General features: G+C 44.0%; 1 protein-coding gene and 1 pseudogene across 1 annotated transcript in view; one reads left to right on the top strand and one right to left on the bottom strand.

The window, feature by feature from the left end:
* LOC124594371 (homeobox protein SIX6-like) overlaps positions 1-24636 on the top strand; it is a 167035-nt gene that overhangs the window by 14651 nt on the left and 127748 nt on the right. The window contains exons 3-4 of the mRNA XM_047132743.1: positions 3720-4046; positions 17866-18026. Of these exons, the coding sequence (XP_046988699.1) occupies positions 3720-4046; positions 17866-18026 (488 nt within the window). The remainder of the gene's footprint in view (positions 1-3719; positions 4047-17865; positions 18027-24636) is intronic.
* LOC124559454 lies at positions 8643-8760 on the bottom strand (annotated as a pseudogene).

Below are 24636 nucleotides of genomic sequence, written 5' to 3'. Positions count from 1 at the left end.
TGAACACAGTGATGACTGTATTGCTAATTATTATGGTAGTAGTGGTGGCATGGAGGTTGCTGGGGTGAAGAAAATTTTTCATCGCTCTTCACAGTGGTATAATGTTCGCTATGTCAAATATCTGGGAGATGGTGACTCTAAAGCATTCAAAGAAGTTTTGGAAAGCAAACCATATGGGAACAGTGTAAATATAAGCAAACTTGAATGTATAGGACATGTGCAGAAGAGAATGGGTGCCAGGCTGAGAAGGTTAAAATCAGTTATGAAAGGGAAAAAACTAGATGATGGGAAAACCTTGGATGGCAGAGGAAGATTGACTGATTCCATAATAGACCACATTCAGAACTGCTATGGCCTTGCAATCAGGCAAAATACAGGCAATCTTGAAGAAATGAGGAGAGCTATATGGGCTTTATATTTCCACACCGCATCCACGGATGAGCATCCACAACATGGTTTGTGCCCCAAAGGTGAAAACAGCTGGTGTAAATACAATAGGGGACTAACAACAGGAGAGAAATACATTCACCACCACAGTCTACCATCAGCCATCATGGCAGAAATAAATCCCATTTTCAGAGATCTGGCTGACAGAAGTCTTCTGATGAAATGTCTTCACGGAAAAACGCAGAACCCCAACGAGTGCTTGAATAGTGTGATATGGCATCGTCTCCCAAAAACAGTGTTTGTCGGAATTAATACACTACATTTTGGTGTGTATGATGCTGTGGCAACCTTCAATCTTGGAAATATAACTAAATGCCAGGTCCTTCAAAAGTTGGGTATGTGTGTTGGTTCCCGTACGGTACGTGCTATGTTCTTTTTAGATCAGCACAGACTAAGGCATGCTGATAATATAATCAAGACATTAGTGAAAAAAGCAAGACAGGTGCAGAGGGGTGCCAAAAGAAGACTTGAAGATGATTATGAAGACTGTGAAGGGGGTATTAGCTACGGATCAGGAATGTTTTAATCTTCTTTCTCCGTTTTCCGTAAGTTTACTTTTTACTTCATCTAGGAACATTATCTCAGGTACTGGTCAACCTAGAAGTCTGAAATTTTTATGACGTAGTGACATAGGTCCCTATTACATAATGAAACAACGATTTTTTAATTACTTGATTTACAAAAGACTTAGGGGTGATAGTCTAGTAAAAAGCGATGGAAAAAATTTACTTAAAAATAAATGTACAATATCTCTGTAAGAAAATACTTTGACAATAAACTGTTGTTTCAGTATTGTTGTAACATATGAATGCACATACAGTAAAATTTTTACCTCTCTGTCTCCAGTAGTTTGTGAGAAAATGTTCCCTATAGTAGGCATATATTAACATTGCGGGGATAGGTGATTCCGTATCCCCTTAACTTCTGAGGTCGTCAGTCCCCTAGCACTTAGAACTACTTAAACATAACCAACCTAAGGACATCGCACACACCCATGCCCGAGGCAGGGTTCGAACCTGTGACCGTAGCAGTCGCGCGGTTCCGGACTGAAGCGCCTAGAACCGCTCGGCCACCGCGGTCGGCTATTTACATAAACGAGTGACCTTGTTGTCTCACATGACAAGTCTTGGTTGTTCTAGAAGAGGAACCTTATTGTTTCCGATAAGGTATCCTGATCATTCCATCACGTTTCAGGCGTGCCTTCGGGCAGTATTATATCTTCTTCCGATATTGCGGATGATGACCTTACAACCAACCTCAAGGTGAATCGCAGGAAAAATTTAAACCAGTCGACACTATACCGTGGAGTAAATGCCCGTGCGTTAGACATAAGACGGATACGTACGGCTACCAGAAGAAATATCACTGTCCCGGATGCATGCCCGAAAGATGATGGAATATTCTTTCTGCTGGGAGAACTTCAAGAAACACGTGATATCTTTAGTGTTTTGGAAGACAAGCTTTGGAAACTAAAAGGGTCAGTAGAGCATTTGTCCGCGAAATTCAAAGGTCGTAGGTTCGTGTGCCGGTGGGCGCACAATTTGAATCTGCCGAGATACGAGAGTTGTCCAGAAAGTAAGTTACGATTGATCGCGAAATAGTAACCACAGTGAAAATCAGAAGTGTTCTATTTGTAACAGTTGGCTACATCTTCCAGGTACTTCTCTACGTAGTAGCCGTTCTGACTTAGACATTTGTCGCAGCGTTGCACCAACTTTACAATACCCAAATCATGGAAGGCAGCCACCAGTGCATTCCGCCTATTCTGTACGCTGGCCTACAGCTCGTTGTCTGCGCCAAAATGTTGTCTTCATAGCCAGCGGTTCATGTGAGCAGAGATGAAACTCAGAGGAAGACAATTACGGGCTGTATTGTGGGTAATCAAACATTTACAATTGAAACCGCTTCAGGAGCATCTTCATTGCCCCTGCAGAATGCGGCTGAGAATTGTCTTGAAGAAGAAACCGCACGAGAGTTATGTAATGTTGGCTGCATAGCTTCAGGCGAAATTTCTCCCAAGGCCCTCGTACTTGGCGGGAGACACAATTTTCTAGACGTATTTATGCGCTCACTGTGAGCTCAGAAATGTGAAGAGCGACGTTATGCTATCTAGGGTCGTACAAGAGACACTGCCCAACACATCTGTGCAAAGCTTTATCGGATTTTCGTACTCGTTTCCATTTCGCGACCGATCGGAACTTACTTTGTGGACACCCCTCGTATTTAAAATCAGCGCACACACCACTGCAAAGTGAAAACTCATCGTGGAGGTGGTAGTTTTGAAATGCCCACAAAGACAAAATGGAGAGAAGTCTTCTGAAGTAAGAGTGATTTCAGGTGTGTCGCAGGGGAGTGTCGTAGGACCGTTGCTATTCACAATATACATAAATGGCCTTATGGATAACATCGTAAGTTCACTGAGGCTTTTTGCGGATGATGCTGTAGTATATCGAAAGGTTGTAAAATGGAAAATTGTACTGAAATGCAGGAGGATCTGCAACGAATTGACGCATGGTGCAGGGAATGGCAATTGAATCTCAATGTAGACAAGTGTAATGTGCTGCGAATACATAGAAAGAAAGATCCTTTATCATTTCGCTACAATATAGCAGGTCAGCAACTGGAAGCAGTTAATTCCATAAATTATCTGGGAGTAGGCATTAGGAGTGATTTAAAATGGAATTATCATATGAAGTTGATCGTCGGTAAAGCAGATGCCAGACTGAGATTCATTGGAAGAATCCTAAGGAAATGCAATCCGAAAACAAAGGAAGTAGGTTACAGTAAACTTGTTCGCCCACTGCTTGAATATTGCTCAGCAGTGTGGGATCCGTACCAGATAGGGTTGATAGAAGAGATAGAGAAGATCCAACGGAGAGCAGCGCGCTTCGTTAGAGGATCATTTAGTAATCGTGAAAACGTTACCGAGATGATAGATAAACTCCAGTGGAAGACTTTGCAGGAGAGACGCTCAATACCTCGGTAAGGCCTTTTGTTGGAGTTTCGAGAACATGCCTTCACCGAGGAGTCAAGCAGTATATTGCTCCCTCCTACGTATATCTCGCGAAGGGACCATGAGGATAAAATTAGAGAGATTAGAGCCCACACAGAGGCATACCGTCAATCTTTCTTTCCACGAACAATTCGAGACTGGAATAGAAGGGAGAACCGATAGAGGTACTCAAAGTACCCTCCGACACGCACCGTCAGGTGGCTAGCGGAGTATGGGTGTAGATGTAGATGTAGAAGTGAACGTTTCCGGCGTGCCGCAGGCGGGCGACATCGCGCGGCTGGAGCGCTTCCTGCGGCTGCTGTCGCCGGCGGGGCTGATCCGCGGCCACGAGTCGGTGCTGCGCGCGCGCGCCGCCGTCGCCTTCCAGCGCGGCCACTACCACGAGCTGTACGCCATCCTCGAGTCGCAGCCGTTCAGCGCGCGCCACCACGCGCACCTGCAGCAGCTGTGGTTCGCCGCGCACTACCGCGAGGCGGAGCGCGTGCGCGGCCGGCCGCTCGGCGCCGTCGACAAGTACCGCCTACGCAAGAAGTACCAGCTGCCCAGGACCATCTGGGATGGCGAGGAGACCGTCTACTGCTTCAAGGTACCGCTCCGCGCTGCTCGCCCTTACTTAGCCGCGCCCGTCCGACACAGGCGACAACGCACTGGGCTCGAACCATACTGATCCTTGAATTGACAAGTAGGCGATCAAGTAGGTCGCTGCTGGGTAACGTATGTGGCGTGTAAAATGCTCAGAAAGAGATTTAGAAGACCACGTCTCCATTGGTAAACTGGCACACCAGCTATACTACTCACCTGCGATGATTCACTCACACTGTCGTGATATAATACACCACTGGCCATTAAAATTGCTACACCAAGAAGAAATGCAAATGATAAACGGGTATTCATTGGACAAATATATACTAGAACTGTCAAGTGATTACATTTTCACGCAATTTGGGTGGATAGATCCTGAGAAATCAGTACCCAGAACAACCATTTCTGGCCGTAATGACGGCCTTGGTACGCCTGGGCATAAAGTCAAACAGAGCTTGGATGGCGTGTACAGGTACAGCTGCCCATGCAGCTTCAACACGATACCACAGTTCATCAGGAGTAGTGACTGGCGTATTGTGCCGAGACAGTTGCTCGGCCACCATTGACCATACGTTTTCAATTGGTGAGAGATCTGGAGAATGTGCTCGCCAGGGCAGCAGTCGAACATTTTCTGTATCCAGAGAGGCCCGTACAGGACCTGCAACATGCGGTCGTACATTATCCTGCTGAAATGTAGGGTTTCGCAGTGATGGAATGAAGGGTAGAGCCACGGGTTGTAACTCATCTGAAATGTAACGTCCACTGTTCAAAGTGCCGTCAATGCGAACAAGAGGTGACCGAGACGTGTAACCAATGGCACCCCATACAATCACGCCGGGTGATACGGCAGTACGGTGATGACGAATACACGCTTCCAATGTGCTTTCACCACGATGTCGCCAAACACGGATGCGACCATCGTGATGCTGCAAAAAAAACCTCGATTCATCCGAAAAAATGACGTTTTGCCATTCGTGCACCCAGGTTCGTCGTTGAGTTCACCATCGCAGGCGGCTACTGTCTATGATGCAGCGTCGAGAGTAACCGCAGCCATGGTCTTCGAGCTGATAGTCGATGCTGCTGCAAACGTCGTCGAACTGTTCGTGCAGATGGCAGTTGTTTTGCAAACGTCCCCACCTGTTGACTCAGGGATCGAGACGTGGCTGCATGATCCGTTACAGCCATGCGGATAATATGCCTGTCATCTCGACTGCTAGTGATACGAGGCCGTTGGGATCGAGCACGGCATTCTGTATTACCATCCTGAACCCACCGATTCCATCTTCTGCTAACACTCATTAGTTCTCGACCAACGCAAGCAGCAATGTCCCGTTACGATAAACCGCAATCTCGGTAGGCTACAATCCGACCTTTATTAAAGTCGGAAACGTGATGGTACGCATTTCTCCTCCTTACACGAGGCATCACAACAACGCTTCACCAGGCAACGCCGGTCAACTGCTGTTTGTGTATCAGAAATCGGTTGGAAACTTTCCTCATGTCAGCACGTTGTAGGTGTCGCCACCGGCGCCAACCTTGTGTAAATGCTCAGAAAAGCTAATCATTTGCATATCACAGCATCTTATTCCTCTCGGTTAAATTTCGCATCTGTAGCACGTCATCTTCGTGGTGTAGCAATTTTAATGGCCGGTAGTGTACACGTGTAACTGATACGATGGCTGTTCGGAAAGTAGGGTCCGATCCGTCGCGAAACGGAAACAACCGTATAAATAAAAAATGTTTTATTTGTAGCAGTTCGCTACAACTTCTAGCTACTTAGCTACATAGTCGTCGTTCCGACTTCGAAATCTGCCTTAGTGTTGTACCAACTTTCCCATGCCATCGTCATAGAAGGCAGCCGTCTGTGCTTTCCGCCAATTCTCTACGCTGGTCTATGGCTCGTTGTCTGTGCCAAAAGGCTGTCTTCATACCCAGCAGTTCGTGTTAGCAGAGATGAACCTCACGCGGAGCCAATTATGGGCTGTATCGTGGGTGATCAAACACTTCCCATCGAAATCGCTGCAGGAGCGTCTTCATTGCCCCTGCAGAGTGCGGACGAGAATTGTCGTGTATAACGAAACGTATGACAGGTATGTTATGTGGGTTGCATAGTTTCAGGCGAAATCTTTAACCATGGCCTCATACTGGCGCGAGTCACAACTTTCTAGCCATCTTTACATTCTCACTGTGAGCTCAGGACTGAAAAGCGTGGCGTGCCGCAGACGAGAGGCCTACTAGAGACACTGCCCAACACATCTGCGCAAAGCTTCATCAGATTTTCTCTGTGGTTTCCATTTCGCCCCCAATCGGACCCTACAATCCGCATATCCCTCATATATACCAGAAAAATATTGTGTCCGTAATTTTGTAATTTAAGTAATGGGAAAGGGAGACACAATACCTATAAGTAGACAGAGAAAAAATACTATTATTTGATCATCATTTTTTCCCTTTTCATTCGTTCCATATGCGTTTCTCTTCCTTTATTTAATAAGCTTCTTCTGGTAATGACAGGTAGGAACTTCAAAACTAGATATAAAGAACATATAAGAAGCTGGAAGTATGAAAACAGCCACTCTACCTTCACTGAACACCTGATAAAACATTGAGCAGCACATGTAAATTATTAGAGAGACATTATAGGAAAACTATCATATACAAATAGCCTTTGCAGAGAAGAAGCAAGTAATTAATGAGCAAATCAACATAAGCAGTGACTCACTGATCATGTTAGACCCTTAAACAATAACAAACAGAAACGTGAAACATAACCAGAATAAATTAAGACACACATACATATATACACACAATTATTCTCTCACACAGAGAATAACACATTCTCACTTTTTATTTGAAAGAAAATACTCCCATGACCAATGACTCATTCACATGTAACAAACCACGCACACAAAACAAATTAAAATGTCAAACCACAGATACAACATAAACAAAAGGCGAAAGATAAACACACACACTACATACTTAAACACAGACATGTTAAACACACAGCGAAAAGTGCAAGCGAAGCGTTGCAATAAATGTGGGTAAAAAAAACACCGGAAATCGTCCATCTGTAGACGGGGACCGGATGAACACAACTCCAGGACCACGCATACGAACTAGCAACATTGGAAATCGTCAGTAACACCAAACATAATTTAACATCACCAAAATTGTGCCACAAAAGTTGTTTCTGGTCTGAAAAAACAAGAGGAAACTAACATAGCAACATATTTGTAACTTCTACATGATGTATTTATTACATATATAAAAACAAATGTATTAAGGGCCACTGACGACGCTTCATAAATAAAAGAAGCGAAACTATTAAGGAAATAAATAGACTGCCTTTCATTTAGTTGCACAGACGGAACGTACTTCCATGAACTATTGTTTGACATTACTTCATAAAAAAAACGCAAGTTTTATGTAGGGCGACTATAAATGGTTCATCCCTTTTGAAAGTTCTATGTTTTCCATTGTATTACGTGTACAAGTGTACACTGTATGAATAGAAACGTAGATCCTGCGAGTTTGTATTGTGCCCACCAGTTGGCGTTACGAGTGTAGTACCTTGACAAAATGGAGACAAAGAAAGACACATATGGAATATGCGAGATGTTTATGTATTACGACTATGTAGCTCGCATTCACAGGAATTATGGAAAAAACCGCCATGTAAACGGAGCATTGTACGGTGATATCGACAATTTAGTGGTAATAGTTGTCTGTGTTAACAGAGAAGTAGGCCTACTCCTGGACCAAATGTGCCAAATGCAACCGCGAAGAGGGTGAGAGTGAGTTTCCTACGTAGTCCTAAAAGAAAACGGCAATTCCGCAGCATACTGTGTGGAAGATTTTGTAATGTCGGTTACATTTCAAGCCAACGGCCGTGCCGCAGTGCTTACACCGGTTCCCCCCATATCACAGAAGTTAAGCGCTGTCGGGCTGGGCAAGCACTTGGATGGGTGACCATCCGGTCTGCCGAGCGCTGTTGGCAAGCGGGTTGCACTCAGTCCTTGTGAGGCAAATTGGGGAGCTACTTGATTGAGAAGCAGCGGCTCCGGTCTCGTAAACTAACATACGGTCGGGAGAGCGGTGTGCTGACCACATGCCTCTATCCGCATTCAGTTACGCTTGTGGGCTAAGGATGACCCAGCGGCCGATCGGTACCGTTGGGCCTTCAAAGGCTTGTTCGGAAGAGGTTTAATTTAAGGTTATATTTCAAACCTTGCATCATAACGCAGGAAGCACTTGAGGATGAACATTTTGCTTTCATAGTGATATTAAGCGTCGAAGCAACCTTCCATTTATCTGGAAAGGGTAATCGCCACAATGCGAGAATGTGGCACATGAACGAGTTTCGATGAACGTGTCACAGACAAAGCTGTATAAAAAAAGCACTCTGTCTTCAGGCCACGAGTGGCCTACTGGGACTATCCGACCGCCGTGTCATCCTCGGTGGAGGATGCGGATAGGAGGGGCGTGGGGTCAGCACACCGCTCTCCCGGCCGTAAGATGGTATTCTTGACCGGAGCCGCTACTATTCGATCTAGTAGCTCCTCAATTGGCATCACGAGGCTGAGTGCATCCCTAAATTTGGCAACAGCGCATGGCGGCCCGGGTGGTCACCTATCCAAGTGCCGCCCACGCCCGACAGCGCTTAACTTCGGCGATCTCACGGGAACCGGTGTATCCACTGCGGCAAGGCCGTTGCCTGGACAAAGCTGTATGGGCCGTTTTTCATTTGCGAGAGGACTGAACGTATCTCTTACGTTGATATGTTGCAGTTGCGGTTCGTTGTACAACTGACTGCACATTCCGAAAATTTCATCTTCCAACAAGACGAGGCTCCCCCTCTTTGGAACAGCGTTGTTCGTCGCCACCTAAACGCCGAATTCTGCAGGCAGCGCTGGATTGGGTGCATTGATGATGATGATGTGGCTCTGTTCCGTTGGCCCCCCCTCCCCCCGCTCCTGTGGCCTTGTGACGTTCTTCTTTTGGGGGTACATTAAGGACCGTGTTTACATATCCCCCTGCCAATAATATTGGAACAGCTCAGAGAACGCACCAATGCTGCTATGATGGCCATTGGCAGAATGTTTCTACATAAGAATGGAACGAATTTTCCTACCGCTCGGACGCGTATCGTGTGACCAGAGCGGCACTCATAGAAAATTTTTAGAGTGTGAAATGAAAAGTCGGTGAGTTTACGGTTCTATTCACGCACAAATCATATTTGTACATGTAACACTTTGGATAATGCAGAGCTTTGAAAAGGAATGAATTATGTATAGCAGCCCTGTATTTTCCGACTTTCCAATTACAGTAACACCACAAGACGATGATTCCAAGACAATAGAAGCACCGATGTAGATATTTGCACATGACAAAGAGAATAAATTCCCGAAATGCGTCAAGCAGTACATTCAGAAACGTATTGTGTATTGTGTATTGAACCGGGGACCTAGAAATGCCGGAGAGGTTTCGTCCCGCCGTAGCCCGCAATGGTCCACAACCCCACAACAGGCCACAGAAGTCCACCCATCCCACCGCCGCCCCACACCGAACCCAGGATTACTGTGCGGTTCGGCCTCCCAAACGCGAGTCCAATGTGCTAACCAATGCGCCACCTCGCTCGGTAATGAAGGAGACTAACAGGTTCCTGATCCTTACGTTACCATGCACTGACCTTTTTTAGAGTAACAGCAAACACATCAGCGAAGTCTTATTTGTTCTACAGTTGCTAAAAGCATTTTAATAGAATGAGAAATCTTTCTCAAGCGATTTTCCTTAATTTCTTCCAATAACCCCCTCATCACGTGATATCCAATGGTACTTTATGCTTCCTATCGCATTTGTATCATTTCACTTCAGTCTTCTGTATAAGAGCCTCTTTCAGTACTTCATCTATCATAACTCCTACCTCTGCTGCCATAACTTACTCAGTACTTCTTCTACCATAAAATTCTTCGATATAAGGGTTCCACATTTTAAGTTAGTTCCTAGATTTTAACGTACTTTCCATTCAACTTTCGTTTTACAGACAATTAAAGAGATACTTTACCCCTCCATTTTAAATGTTCTGTCTGCTGAAATATTAAGTCTTGTCTTTCACTTTCCTGAAACGACATCGATTCCCTTATACCACCTTTATCGATCATTTCAATCAACGAATCTGCTGTTATCCGAATTTTTCCAGCAATTATTTATTTTTTAGCAACATTGCAATATAAAACCCAGTATACTTTTCACCCTTTGTCCATATTTTGGTTTTGATTCTACATGTTTTCATCTAGAGATTTCGTTACTGTGCAACTGTATTCCAACACCCACCTTCGCTTTTTCGTAATGTGTTTGTAAACAGTTTCAGTTATGCTTCATACTTTACAATAAGAAAGTCTGGGTTAATGAAGAGATTAAAATCAGTCTGATCCCAACTAATTGTTACGGAACTCGGTCACAAGAAGAGCTTGATTTTCCTCTACTTAAACTATGTACTTTTCATTACAAGTCATGCTGTTGACAAAAAAAATTGTACCTTTTGTGACTTTTTTTTTTTTATCATTAGGTCTTCACAATTTTCTCTTTGCATCGTTCATCGAAAACTTCATTGAATACTTCCCAACTCATGTATTTCCATATACATATCACCATATTTTACATCATAAGTGCATACTGACACATGCGCTTTAATATTAGATTATCCACTGAGTACTTATCATTTTTATGCACATCGGGCGATTATTTACAGATCTCAGTTAGGTTATATAGTTCATTTCCATTACAGTAACTAATTGCAGCAATTTATCACCTGAACAAAAAATTATATTCTTTCGTGTGTTTCAGTATGTATGTATAATTATTTCTCTTAATGTTCAATCTGTACCGATCCATTTACAATTCCAGTTTATGAAGTTGTTACCTACACAGGATTTTGATATTCTAGAATTCCGTTATAAAGCTGTTACGCGTATCAATTTTTTTTTTCTTGTTGACGGCTGCGCTTCGATCATTTCTCTGCTGGAGATCCGAACGGGGTAGTAGCTGGGTGGTGGTGGTGGTGGTTAGTGTTGAACGTCCCGTCGACAACGAGGTCATTAGAGACGGAGCGCAAGCTCGGGTTAGGGAAGGATTGGGAAGGAAATCGGCCGTGCCCGTTCAAAGTAACCATCTCGGCATTCGCCTGAAACGATTTAGGGAAATCACGGAAAACCTAAATCAGGATGGCCGGAGACGGGATTGAACCGTCGTCCTCCCGAATGCGAGTCCAGTGTGCTAACCACTGCGCCACCTCGCTCGGTGGAGTAGCTGGGTATCTTTTGCTTCTAGAGGAACAATAATTGTAGAACTCACTAAACGTAGTCATTACATCGGTAATAAATTGTGCGTTGTACCCTTCTCCTTTGTTTCCACGTCGTAGTGTATCGCTCGATTGTAGCAAGCGAGTAACACTGTTGCCGTTCCACTGATTCATATGTTACTTGTTGCTGGTGAGAGGTGCTTCATTCCCCTCTTACCGTCCATATCTGCGAGGTCTTCCCTGCTCTGCCACGTATGCATGCACTCATTAGGGTTAGCACACACTCCCGAGGGGAAGGGAAGGAAAGTGAAGAATGAAGTGCACGGATTCTATTGTCCTTACTGTCCCCTCTGGGCATATGATGTTACTCTTAGGGCAAATGTTGCCGAAGCCCATGTAGTTGTTGCTGAACAGTCGAGTGTCGGAGGACACTCGAAGACGTTACTGCAAGACACGCTGCATATAAGGACAGATTTTTACGCTATTGACAAGTTTCTTACGTCGTTCTGGAAAGTTAAGCGGGGATTTTTACAGAAGCAAACCAGTGCCTTCAGTGCCTTGTTACTACATAATGCTGATGTCCTGTGAATAACAATATGGCTTCCTACTTTGTTTTAAAGCATATAATCTACATCACGTAGTAATACAGTGCCATCTGCAACACTGCAGTAACAGCAAAAACAATAACAATTAATGATACATTCAGGTGCGAATGTTAAGGGATGTACTACCTTATATTAACTTGGCTCCAGCGACTATGGAGGGATCTTCATTACGATAGAAACCTGTTCAAAAATGGCTCTGAGTACTATGGGACTCAACTGCTGTGGTCATCAGTCCCCTAGAACTTAGAACTACTTAAACCTAACTAACCTAAGGACATCACACAAATCCATGCCCGAGGCAGGATTCGAACCTGCGACCGTAGCAGTCGCACGGTTCCGGACTGCGCGCCTAGAACCGCGAGACCACCGCGGCCGGCGATAGAAACCTGTCTCAGAGAGGTGTTATGATGAATTTACAGTGAGGAAATGCGCGAAACTAACTTAGAACAAGTAGTGGATTTTTAAACTGCGAATGCTTTTACATTCTTCCCTTGCATGTGACGTTCCAATGTAGTTTTTCTTCTTATCACTTATACTGCAAAATTACTGATTTGTATACAGTGTTTACATGACAAAATTACAAGTTCACAGGTTGCAACACAAATGAAATATTGGACAACACGATCACATTCTAAAAAAGAAATTTACATATTTTCATACCTGATTGTCATTTGTGACAGAAATGCATCTTGTATTCGTGTTACAGGATGAGTTAATATATCATTTTTTTTATATTTCTGGCTACGAAATGTTTGTCATTACTGAACAGTGAATTTTAAATGATTTTCATTAGATTAGGTTCTACGATGTTGTCTACAATACATAACGGCTGCTTACTGACAGAAGAACTGTACTGGGTGTGAGAGAGCAAAAGAAAGGGGAGAGACAGGCAGTGGTGGGGATAGACGACGAGGGTCTTGTAAAAATATATTATCTGTAGGGCTCGACGTGAGGTACTTCTGTCAGTAGGTTCTAACGTCTAGTCTGAGGCCTTCGACATGAACAGAGGCACATTAAACTAGGTTTCCTAACTGATAACTTCATGGCCACTATCGATCAGTCAGCTTAATTGCATTTATTAATTTAAAATTCGCCGTTATTTCTTACAAATACCCATTTCAAACGTGCTAACATCGCAATGGAAGCCTCGAAGGTGAATCTGGGCTTTGGAAACTACGTTAGCTTGCGAAGAAAGCTGTTGTAACACTGTCGGCAAAATCTACCATTGATTTTCGATACCTTTCAATGTTTTCGTATACTTAAAAAAGCTGCTACAGTTATTATAAAAATCTTTTTAGGAAATATATATACTGTTCATTAATTATTATTTCATTAAAGCAAGTCGCCGCAGTGACAGCTGAGGCATATGCGCCATGGAAATAGGTGAGATTCACAGAAAAATTGTTCTATTCGTCATAGGTTTTACTTTGAGATCATCACAAAATTTCTTAAGAAATTCTTAAGAAACACTTAAGAAACACTTAACTGCCCGGCAGAGGGTTCATCGAACCACTTTCAAAAAAATTCTCTGTTATTCCACTCTCGAACAGCGTGCGGAAAAAACGAACACCTAAGTCTTTCCGTGTGAATTCTGGTTTTCCTTATTGATATAGACTGAGATATGACTAAACTAGTATCGTTCAGCAGCATCCAGGTTTCTAGCACAACGTAATTAAGGAATTTACCAAAATAAATGTGTTGGAAAACTTGGGAAACAGGGACGGAGGTTTCAAATCGGATCCGGCACTCAATTCATTAAGATTTCGTGGACCAGCTCAATCGACAGAACCAGCAAAACGAACTAATGGCGAGATGGCCTAGAAAAAAAAGTGCGTTAAAGGGCAGAAGGGGAGAAGAAGTCTGTTTCAACAATGTATATGGTCGGGGTGGAGACCAGACACTGTTCACACGTAAAACCATAACGGCAGCACCTGAAGAAGACCATCATGTCTGCCGTCTAAATAATAAGCACGAGTTCAACTGCCATGTCTGCTGGAAACCGATCTACCATCAAATTTTGCACAGGCATAAAACACCGAATTTGGAAGTACATTAAATTGCAATACAATTTTCAATATATATCACAACGAGGAGAGGCCTCGACTAATTCCCTGCTTGTTAAAATTAACAGTATTTTTCACATATTTAACGCATCAATAGCAACGATTCATGTCCGTCTAGGTTGTGCGTTTAAATACTTGGTGCATCTATCAACAATTTAATCTCAAATCCATCGTGGTTCGTAATAAAATCATTCGTTAGTACCGAAATATTGTTTAAAGGGCGTCAGAGGAAATGCATGTTCAGTGGAGTCTCGGAAATGGTAAAGATAGGTGTTGATGACTTCTTAAGCTTTATAGGCTGTATGTCACTTTATTGTATGATGCAGTGATGGAAGTCTGTATATATGCAGTGTGAAATGAGTTGACCGGGTGTTACGAAATAATGTTAGCTTGTACAAATAGTATGCGCCAGTTGAATAAACAACGAAGAGGAACAAAGGACAACGCAGTCGTTAAGTGCTTTAATGTTCTTTCCATAAACTGCTCCTTAGTACTTTTTTGTTTGTGTTTAAGGGAAATACGGTTCACTTCTCTCTCAACGTTTGGGTACCATCTATATGATGCTGGGATAGAGGTTCTTGACTTGAATTAACTTAATTTGTCAAGAAGTAGCGGCATGTGAGAGGCAAGTGAAAAAATAGCTTTGGTCTGTTGCATTTAACGACAGCAGTACATATATCTCATAACTACACTCCTGGAAATGGAAAAAAGAACACATTGACACCGGTGTGTCAGACCCACCATACTTGCTCCGGACACTGCGAGAGGGCTGTACAAGCAATGATCACACGCACGGCACAGCGGACACACCAGGAACCGCGGTGTTGGCCGTCGAATGGCGCTAGCTGCGCAGCATTTGTGCACCGCCGCCGTCAGTGTCAGCCAGTTTGCCGTGGCATACGGAGCTCCATCGCAGTCTTTAACACTGGTAGCATGCCGCGACAGCGTGGACGTGAACCGTATGTGCAGTTGACGGACTTTGAGCGAGGGCGTATAGTGGGCATGCGGGAGGCCGGGTGGACGTACCGCCGAATTGCTCAACACGTGGGGCGTGAGGTCTCCACAGTACATCGATGTTGTCGCCAGTGGTCGGCGGAAGGTGCACGTGCCCGTCGACCTGGGACCGGACCGCAGCGACGCACGGATGCACGCCAAGACCGTAGGATCCTACGCAGTGCCGTAGGGGACCGCACCGCCACTTCCCAGCAAATTAGGGACACTGTTGCTCCTGGGGTATCGGCGAGGACCATTCGCAACCGTCTCCATGAAGCTGGGCTACGGTCCCGCACACCGTTAGGCCGTCTTCCGCTCACGCCCCAACATCGTGCAGCCCGCCTCCAGTGGTGTCGCGACAGGCGTGAATGGAGGGACGAATGGAGACGTGTCGTCTTCAGCGATGAGAGTCGCTTCTGCCTTGGTGCCAATGATGGTCGTATGCGTGTTTGGCGCCGTGCAGGTGAGCGCCACAATCAGGACTGCATACGACCGAGGCACACAGGGCCAACACCCGGCATCATGGTGTGGGGAGCAATCTCCTACACTGGCCGTACACCACTGGTGATCGTCGAGGGGACACTGAATAGTGCACGGTACATCCAAACCGTCATCGAACCCATCGTTCTACCATTCCTAGACTGGCATGGGAACTTGCTGTTCCAACAGGACAATGCACGTCCGCATGTATTCCGTGCCACCCAACGTGCTCTAGAAGGTGTAAGTCAACTACCCTGGCCAGCAAGATCTCCGGATCTGTCCCCCATTGAGCATGTTTGGGACTGGATGAAGCGTCGTCTCACGCGGTCTGCACGTCCAGCACGAACGCTGGTCCAACTGAGGCGCCAGGTGGAAATGACATGGCAAGCCGTTCCACAGGACTACATCCAGCATCTCTACGATCGTCTCCATGGGAGAATAGCAGCCTGCATTGCTGCGAAAGGTGGATATACACTGTACTAGTGCCGACATTGTGCATGCTCTGTTGCCTGTGTCTATGTGCCTGTGGGTCTGTCAGTGTGATCATGTGATGTATCTGACCCCAGGAATGTGTCAATAAAGTTTCCCCTTCCTGGGACAATGAATTCACGGTGTTCTTATTTCAATTTCCAGGAGTGTATCTTTAGTTTACTGTACAAACGGTGTCATTAATGAACTAACCACGAGACCAACAATGTGTGCACTCAAAGTGGGGCACGTTATTATTTTTATTTAAAGTAAAACTTTGTGACTTATCATTGAGCATACAAATATCACGTTAGTACGATCTTAATTACACAAATATATGCAATTCAGAAATCAATCACTCTTGATTATCTTATGGAATATAAGAATCGCTGAGGTTTTGGTGCTAGTGAACTGGGTGTGATTCCTGGACTGTCATTTATTGTATAAATATATGAACAAAGTAACTAAACCACTTTTAGGCATAGATGCGTTTTGCTTTGTTGTACTGTAACATTACAGTTCAGACTTCAGCAAAACATGGAGACTTACAACATGTGAAACATTCAACTGTATGGTCTCCATGAGTGCCCAGTGGGAGTGATACTCATGGCGCTTGAAGGTCAAGGTGTGTATTTCGAGTAATTCCAGTACAGTTTTTGGGAATGGGGAAGTGTCTTGCTGGCAACATTGTCAAAATCAGCTTCATTGAAAAGAGATCTCCTATTAACCCCAGAGGTCCAAGTTAGTCGAAGTTCTTGCCACGTAAACATTCATGCGACAGCTGTCACCCATTTTGCAATAGATACTAGGATCTATAGCTCCGTGGCCGCAGCAGTTTACATGAAACACGCCCATCCACAAAGTAAACACTGTGAGTTTTCAGCCTAACATACTTTTCTTCAGTCGTCAAGACTGCGCTGTGGTAAGAAAGTGGGTTCGTATGCTGGAGAGCAGTGGTTGAAGTCCACGTCCGGCCGTCCTTAGTTACGTCTCCCATCATTTATCTAAATAATTTCAGGAGAATATTTAGATGGTTCCGTCAATCAAGTCGGGGTGCTTTCACTTTCTCATAATTGTTATCACAGCGCTTCGTTTCAAAATACTTGGACGTCGAAGATTGCTTCTGGGTGGGCGAAGTAAAAGGGACCGGAAAATATTTCATGCACCTTAAGGTAGGCAATCCAGTTTATATCATGCACACTCGGGAAAGATGATGTATTGTTCCTGGGCCAATCTTAAGGTCCTTGAAATATTTTCCGGGCTACTTTTAATTTGTTCTCTCTGTTTAAACTCTAACCTTCCTTGGTTTGCCACATTGAATTTTATTCCTGACATCGTAATCTTTCTGACAAATTAAAAGTGTTTGTGGACAATGATTTAAAACCGGTCCCTTATCTTTCGCTATTACCAAATGAGTTCTGCTTGTATACCTAATGGTGAGACTGTGAGCTATAAAGATGGACAGATAACGCTCCGCGGTAACTGCAGGGTCTAGATCGAGTCGTCGTCTGGCATTCACTTTCCTTTGACCACCCTCCTATCATCATCCTCGTCACAGGAAGCCATGCTATGTTTTCATTGTGTCATTTCTCAGGAGTCTAAAAGTGAAGCAGTTTATTAGATGAAGACAGCAGCCCTCCAGTAGCTCATGATTCGTTCCGTATCACACACTGCTCATCACCATCACCATATGGTTGGTGGGCGCGAGCGTCACTTGAGTGCAATGCGTGATTACTTATGGAGCAGGCAGACATATTTCAGAAACTGCTCAAAATGTTTTTACTTTTTTCTGCGTAACATATTAAAACTACTGTCTGGAAATGGGATCATTTCTTGAAAATGCCTCGCAGCAATGGCGAGCGTGAGAGCGTGTTGCGCTGTTTGCATGACGTGGTTGCGTTGCTGTCGTAGGAGCGGTCGCGGAACGCGCTCAAGGAGTGCTACAACCGCAACCGGTACCCCACGCCCGACGAGAAGAAGGGCCTGTCCAAGAAGACGGGCCTGACGCTCACCCAGGTGTCCAACTGGTTCAAGAACCGGCGCCAGCGCGACAGGCCCGTCCACACCCGGAGGTCGGTATGCCCCTGCTCGCTCACTTCCCTAGCTTTTCTGCATGTCACCCACATAATGTGTTACTCGGCTCTTCCCTCCTTCTGTCAGCTCGAGTGTCATGTTTGCTGTGAAATACATCATCTCGTGTGTCATTCCCCACTTTTATCAGTGATAAACAATCATCAGTAGTGAATGTTGAATGATCTTTCTTTTATGAACACATCATCAGAAAAGTTCCGTTTGCGACTGTGTTCTGATAATGTCAAAATAAGAGCAGAGACGTATTGATCACCTACTCAAAAACATTTAAACCTCCGATCATAAATTACTGAAGTATCGAAAGGCGGTACCTGTGCTGTTTTTTATGTTGTTTCTCCAAAAGACATAATCCCGAATGATTCTACATGTTACATATAACTCCTATTCCAAGCTTTCTATGAAGTGAAGCTTTTTAAGAGACACGAGCAAATTCCACCAACCTGAACATTAGTCACACTACATGCTCCCTTCTCATGATAACTTCGACTATAAAACGCAGCTCTTGAATCCTCTCCACGGTCATTTAAAACGAAGATAAAGTTTTTGATAGTTTTTAATGGCTGACTTATTTTATAGAAATCGCTAAAGACCTCATCACGAAACAGTAAGTTTCCCCTCTGTGTTCCACCAACTTGTAGGACTCTCACACATTTTCAGTGAAATATTACGCATACACGTTGGGCACTGTACGTCATAGGACAAAATAGGCACGCGAATTTCATAAAATTATTGGTCCCTGGCAATTGGAAGTTTGTCGACATGAAAGTCATTTGGAATGTAGCCAATGCCCGAATGAGACTCGGGCGGCGTCTCGAAAGGGTTAACGTTATAACAAAATAAGCATAAATTACATGAGGACAATAGGGATTGATACATTTACTACTGGTGTAAACACCTAAATATAAGTAGTTCAAAAAATGGCTCTGAGCACTATGGGACTTAACTTCTGAGGTCATCAGTCCCCTAGAACTTAGAACTACTTAAACCTAACTAACCTAAGGACATCACACACATCCATGCCCGAGGCAGGATTCGAACCTGCGACCTTAGCTGTCGCGCGGTTCCAGACTGTAGCGCCTAGAACCGCTCGGCCACTTCGGCCGGCCAAATATAAGTAGTATTTAAAATATATGACAACAGGTAGCATCTAAAGACAGCGTGTAGAAAATGCGAGTCATGTCGAGATCCATCCGTAAGGTGTGGTGCGCGAAATACAAGTTAACTTGAGATCCGTACGCAATGTGTTAATGTAGAACAGTGGAAGAGTAACCGTGTGTACCGCTTCATAAAATGCTTCTTTCTGTTGCTATTTCATTATGAAGCAGCTCGAAATGAAATTTACTGATGTTCTTTTTACCCATTCAGACAGCACATCCTAGCTTGTTAGCTGGTCTCATAATCATCTCATCCCCTAAAAGAAGTCATTATGTTGTTTATTGCGCCGCTTTTTAATTGTTCGCGTATCTGTACTTATTTACAAGAATTCGAAATGCTCCATGAATTCTTGAGATACGTTCTGGCATGTTCTTTAGGTGTAGGTTATCGTTAGCTCTTTCAGCTTCTTGATCTTGATCCTCTTTGAACTGATTATCTACGTCGTTTGCTTAGTTTGGTGTTGTGTATTTCGTAAATGTGTTCGTAGAATTTCAAACATACCTAACATACAGGCTCAATTAACCGCTCTACTGGAACGCTGTGATCTGCTTTTCTCCTATTGAAGCAAGCCCCATTTAATCGTTCGAGAACGTATATTTCCTTAAATCTCTTCAGTTCTTGTTTTTCGATGACCATAAATTTAAAATGGTCTTTAATGAACCTGGTTTTCGATGTAGAGTATGTAGAGATGGGGTGAAACAACTGTCTTCAGAAGCTATTGTTTCACATTACATGATATTACCTTTTTGTTCATGAAATTATATTTTATTCTTTGATTTCCATTCTTATTGTTACCAGTCAGAATTTGTTACGCTTTTAAGAGGCTTAAATCTCTATCATAAAGTGGATTTATGTGAATTAAGACGGCGTGTGTGTGTAGTGTTACGACTTTGGGGTATGCTGTGGCACTGTCTAATAGATGTAGACAAAAACGAAACACGAAAGTCGTAACATAACACACTTACGTCGTATTAATCTACATAAAGCCACTTGATGACGGAGGCTTAAAGCACTGACACGGTGCAGCGGAAATAAAGTTAATAGTGACTGGTGACAGTAAACTTGTTGCTTCAATTGATATCAGTTAAAGCATAACAGAAAAATGTTCCCACTTAAAGAGAGTCCATTCTTTAAGATCAGATTATAAGAAAACCAATCCCTATACGTTGTTGGTTAATGCAGATGAAAATTATCTCTTTCGGCTTCTAGAAGCAGTCTGAGATCAGACTGGTTGGCTAAACTTTAATAAGTCACAAAGGATTCTACACCTTGAATGGCTGCCTCAAAGGAAGAAAGGAAGGAAGACGACCCATTGAGGACGAGATCATTAGAGGGGAGCAAAAACTCGGATCGGGGAAGGAACTCAGAAGTCCACTTGCAGGGGGACTATCCCGACAGCCGCCTTTAGCGATTTAAGACCATCACAGTAAGACCTAAATCTAGACGGCCAGATGAGTATTTGAGACATCGTCCTCCCGGATGCTAAGACCAGTGCCTAACACTGCGCCACCTCGCTCGGCAGGCTGCCATGGAATAGTAAAGGCGCGTTTACACCATTGCGACTATCGGTGCGCATTAGGCGCCTGCGGCCGTTGCACGCAGCCCAAGCAGGCGCATGCTCTGGTGCGAAGTCATGCATGCCTCTGAATTCTGCCTACGGACCACCGTGCGCAGCTGCAGGGGTTTCCCCATGCCAGTCGGGGAGACATGTGCCTCTACTTTCCTATGGAGCAAGCAGAGCCGCACGACGACTAGCCGCGAGGCGCACAGGTGTAACGCACCTTCAGGAGTGCTAGAAACACTGAGGCAGCTATTATAGCTGATCAGTCAGATAAGAACATGCCCTAATAGGCTGGAGCCTGTGACTGTAGTACGAGGCGAGTTTTTTAAGTAAGTACTGTTTTGAAATTAAAAAAAAACATTCTAAGATATCTCAATAATTTTATTTTTACTTGAAAGCCTGCACCTTAGTCTACTTTTCTACATAATTTCCGTCAATATTGAGGCACTTTTCATAACGTTGTACCAGTTGTTCAATACCCTCCTCGTAGAAGTCTGCCCCCTGACTTGTTAACCACTGCATCACCACTGTTTTGACTTTGTCATCGTCTTGAAGACGCTGACTGCCCATGTGTTTCTTCAAGTGCAGGAACAGATGGTAGTCACTGGGCGCAAGATCGGGGCTGTACACAGGATGATCTAGAATTTCCGATCGAAAAGATGTGATGAGATCTTTGGTCTGATTCGCCACATGCGGATGGGCATTGTCTTGCAGCGAAACGATGCCCCTACTCAACTTGCCACGTCTATTGTTCTGAATTGAACGGCGCAGATTGTGCAATGTCTTAAAGTAGGCTGCTGCATTGATTGTCTCATTACGAGGCAGAAATTCGACAAGCAGTACTCCTTTTCTGTCCCAAAAAACTGTGCACATGATTTTCCGGGCAGAAAGTGTTCGCTCAAACTTCACTTTTCTGGGTGAATCTGAATGCCGCCATTCCATGGACTGTTGCTTTGATTCAGGCGTGACGTAAGCCACCCATGTTTCATCGCCCGTAATAATTTGGCTAAAGAAATCATCACCGTCTTTGTGGTACCGCTCAAGGAAAGTCAATGCACTGTCTAAACGTTTGGTTTTATGCACATTTGTCAACATTTTCGGTACCCAACGTGCGCACAATTTTTGGTAATTAAAGTGCTCGATCACAATGCCATACAAAACACTACGAGAAAGATTAGGAAAGTCATCCCGCAAGGAGGAAATCGTAAAGCGTCTGTTTTCTCTCACCTTATTGTCCACTTCCTGCACCAAACTTTCATTAACGACCGAAGGAAGCCCACTCCGTTGTTCATCATGCCCATTTGTGCGGCCATCTTTAAATGCTCTCACCGACTTTCTTACCATTCCGTCACTCATAATGTTTTCTCCGTAAAATGCACAGATCTCACGATGAATATCGATCGCGGTGTGGCAAAAAGGTACTTACTTAAAAAACACGCCTTGTACATAACAGTTTCTTCTCACTGCTAGTTGCTGTGACTCTCTAGAACAGCATGTTTATGCTTACAAAAACCACGCCTAATATTCCAGTATGCATTGCTGGGGGTGCTGCAAAAACATTACCCACCACATCACTTTTAGGCTTCTTGATATCGCAAATAGTAGCAAATAAGTTTTTCCTTTTTTTCTTCCAGAAAAAAGTTACTTTGACTTCAGACGTATGATTAAAAGTTATAGTTTCTCTCTTGCAATATTTTCCACCACGCCGCAATAAAACTGAAGTCATTGAGGGTATTCAGTAACAATGCGTCCTAAATTAACCACAGCATTATATCCTGTAGAAAAGAAAAACCTCGGCATTCATCTCGGATAACCTACTGTTTACTCACTTAACCTATACACTGCAGTGAGCTATAATGCTTAAGTTGACCCGATATTTCGGATATTTGTTGAATGTTCCCCTATTTTTGTAGCTGTAACAATTTCCTAGTCGACGTTAGTAATAAGATATTGTACAGATGCTCTCGAAATAGTAATTTCCCTTCTCAGTTTCCTAATTACTTATAAAGGACGTTCGTACATACATGCTGCCTTTCAGCCAGACGTGCCAAATAAAACATGTGAGCTACTCTGGAAGTGGATAAGTGTAGCAAAGATCTGTATATGTTATGTCCTGAAAGCTACTGGAACCGTAGGTAAATTTTGGTACCAAGTCTTCAAACGCCAACCGCCTTGCCGCAGTGGTAACACCGGTTCCCGTCAGATCACCGAAGTTACGCGCTGTCGGGCTGGGCTAGCACTTGGGGATGGGTGACCTTCCTGTCTGCCGAGCGCTGTTGGCAAGCGGGGTGCACTCAGCCCTTGCGAGGCAAACTGAGGAGCTACTTGATTGAGAAGTAGTGGCTCCGATCTCGGAAACTGACATACGGCCGGGAGAGTGGTGTGCTGACCACGTACCCCTCCATATCTGCATGAGGCCTATGAGCTGAGGATGACACGGCGGCCGGTCAGTACCGTTGAGCCTTCATGGCCTGTTCGGCAGGAGTTTAGTTTTAAGTATTCAAACATATAATTTGCTAGAAAAACCTTTTGAAACTACCTGAATTTCTCGATGTTGATATGTGATCGAACTCTTTACTGGTACCTCGCTAGATGAAGGTACTGGGAGAAATGGCGCAGTAGTTAGCATACTCAGAGGCGGATCCTGGGTGTACTCCAGGAGAGGAGGCGGGGGTGGAAAAATTTTCCAATGATCTGAAGCTGTTGTGTGTTAACATATAATTAAGCTGCTTATTGTTGTTTACTATGCCAATAACCGTATTTAGGAAATTCAGGGCTACTGGAAAAACTGAAAAATATATAATTTTTAGGCTGACGTGTGAGGACTCGGAGTTTTTCGGCACTGGTACCAGTGTCTGTGGGGGGGGGGGGGGGGGGGGGGCAGAGAGGGCGATCAACCCTTTGCTGTCCCCCCTCTAGATCCGCCCATGATTGATGCTGGACACGCATTCGGGAGGACGACGGTTCAATTCCCCGTCCAGCCATCCAAATTTAGGTTTTCCGTGATTTCCATAAATCATTTAAGGCGAATGCCGGAATGGTTCCTTTGAAAGGACACAGCCGATTTCTCTCCCCATCCTTCCCCAATCCAAGTTTGTGCTCGTCTCTAATGACCTCGATGTCGACGGGACGTTAAGCTCTAATATTCCTGCTTCCTTCAAGATGAAGGCGATCAAACTAGTGAAATTTATGAACCTGCGACAGATTATTTTCTAGCTGTTTTATTCATATGGAGTGATTATAGCTTCTTGTTGTAAAAAATTACTCACACGCCTCGCGTGAGACTCAAACATGCCACGCCCTTAACAGTTCAGTAGGACGCGTACTTTGCGTCTTTATAAATGAGCTTAGAGTTCTAAAGCAGCTATATAAAATATATTATGTTCGTAAACAACGTGGATACCAGAAGCAGCTTCGGCGGCTGGTTCAACGTTGACTGTTTTTCTGTAAAATCTTCATATGGTTACCAAATTTCGTTTCTTTCTTTCTTTCTTTCGTTTTTTACTCCCTTTGACATTGCAGTCAAATATGATTATAAAAATTTTTTTTGAATGAAATAAGTTGTCTGTTACGGGCGTAACAGTTGCCATTATGTAACAGCTATTCCACTTCGCATTAATAGTGTAACAGCTCTTCCATTATTTCGCCATAAATGATGAAAATTACGATTTCAGGAAACTATGATTAATTATTCCACAACTGTCGTGGGAGATTTGTTAGGATAGTGGTATGGGGAGCAGACGCGACAAAAAAATTGGTGTGAGTGCGGGGTCGTCTAACCTTTCATTCTAAGTCCTGTGTTTAGATGAGCTGAACAGGGAGACTTCACAGTGTGCGAATATTATTAACGTTACGGGGAAGGCTTTAAAAAGTCG

This window comes from Schistocerca americana, chromosome 1, assembly GCF_021461395.2.
Source record: "Schistocerca americana isolate TAMUIC-IGC-003095 chromosome 1, iqSchAmer2.1, whole genome shotgun sequence".
NCBI lineage: Eukaryota > Metazoa > Arthropoda > Insecta > Orthoptera > Acrididae > Schistocerca > Schistocerca americana.
The sequence above is the reverse complement of the archived record's forward strand: the minus strand, read 5'-3'. Positions and strand labels throughout refer to the sequence as shown.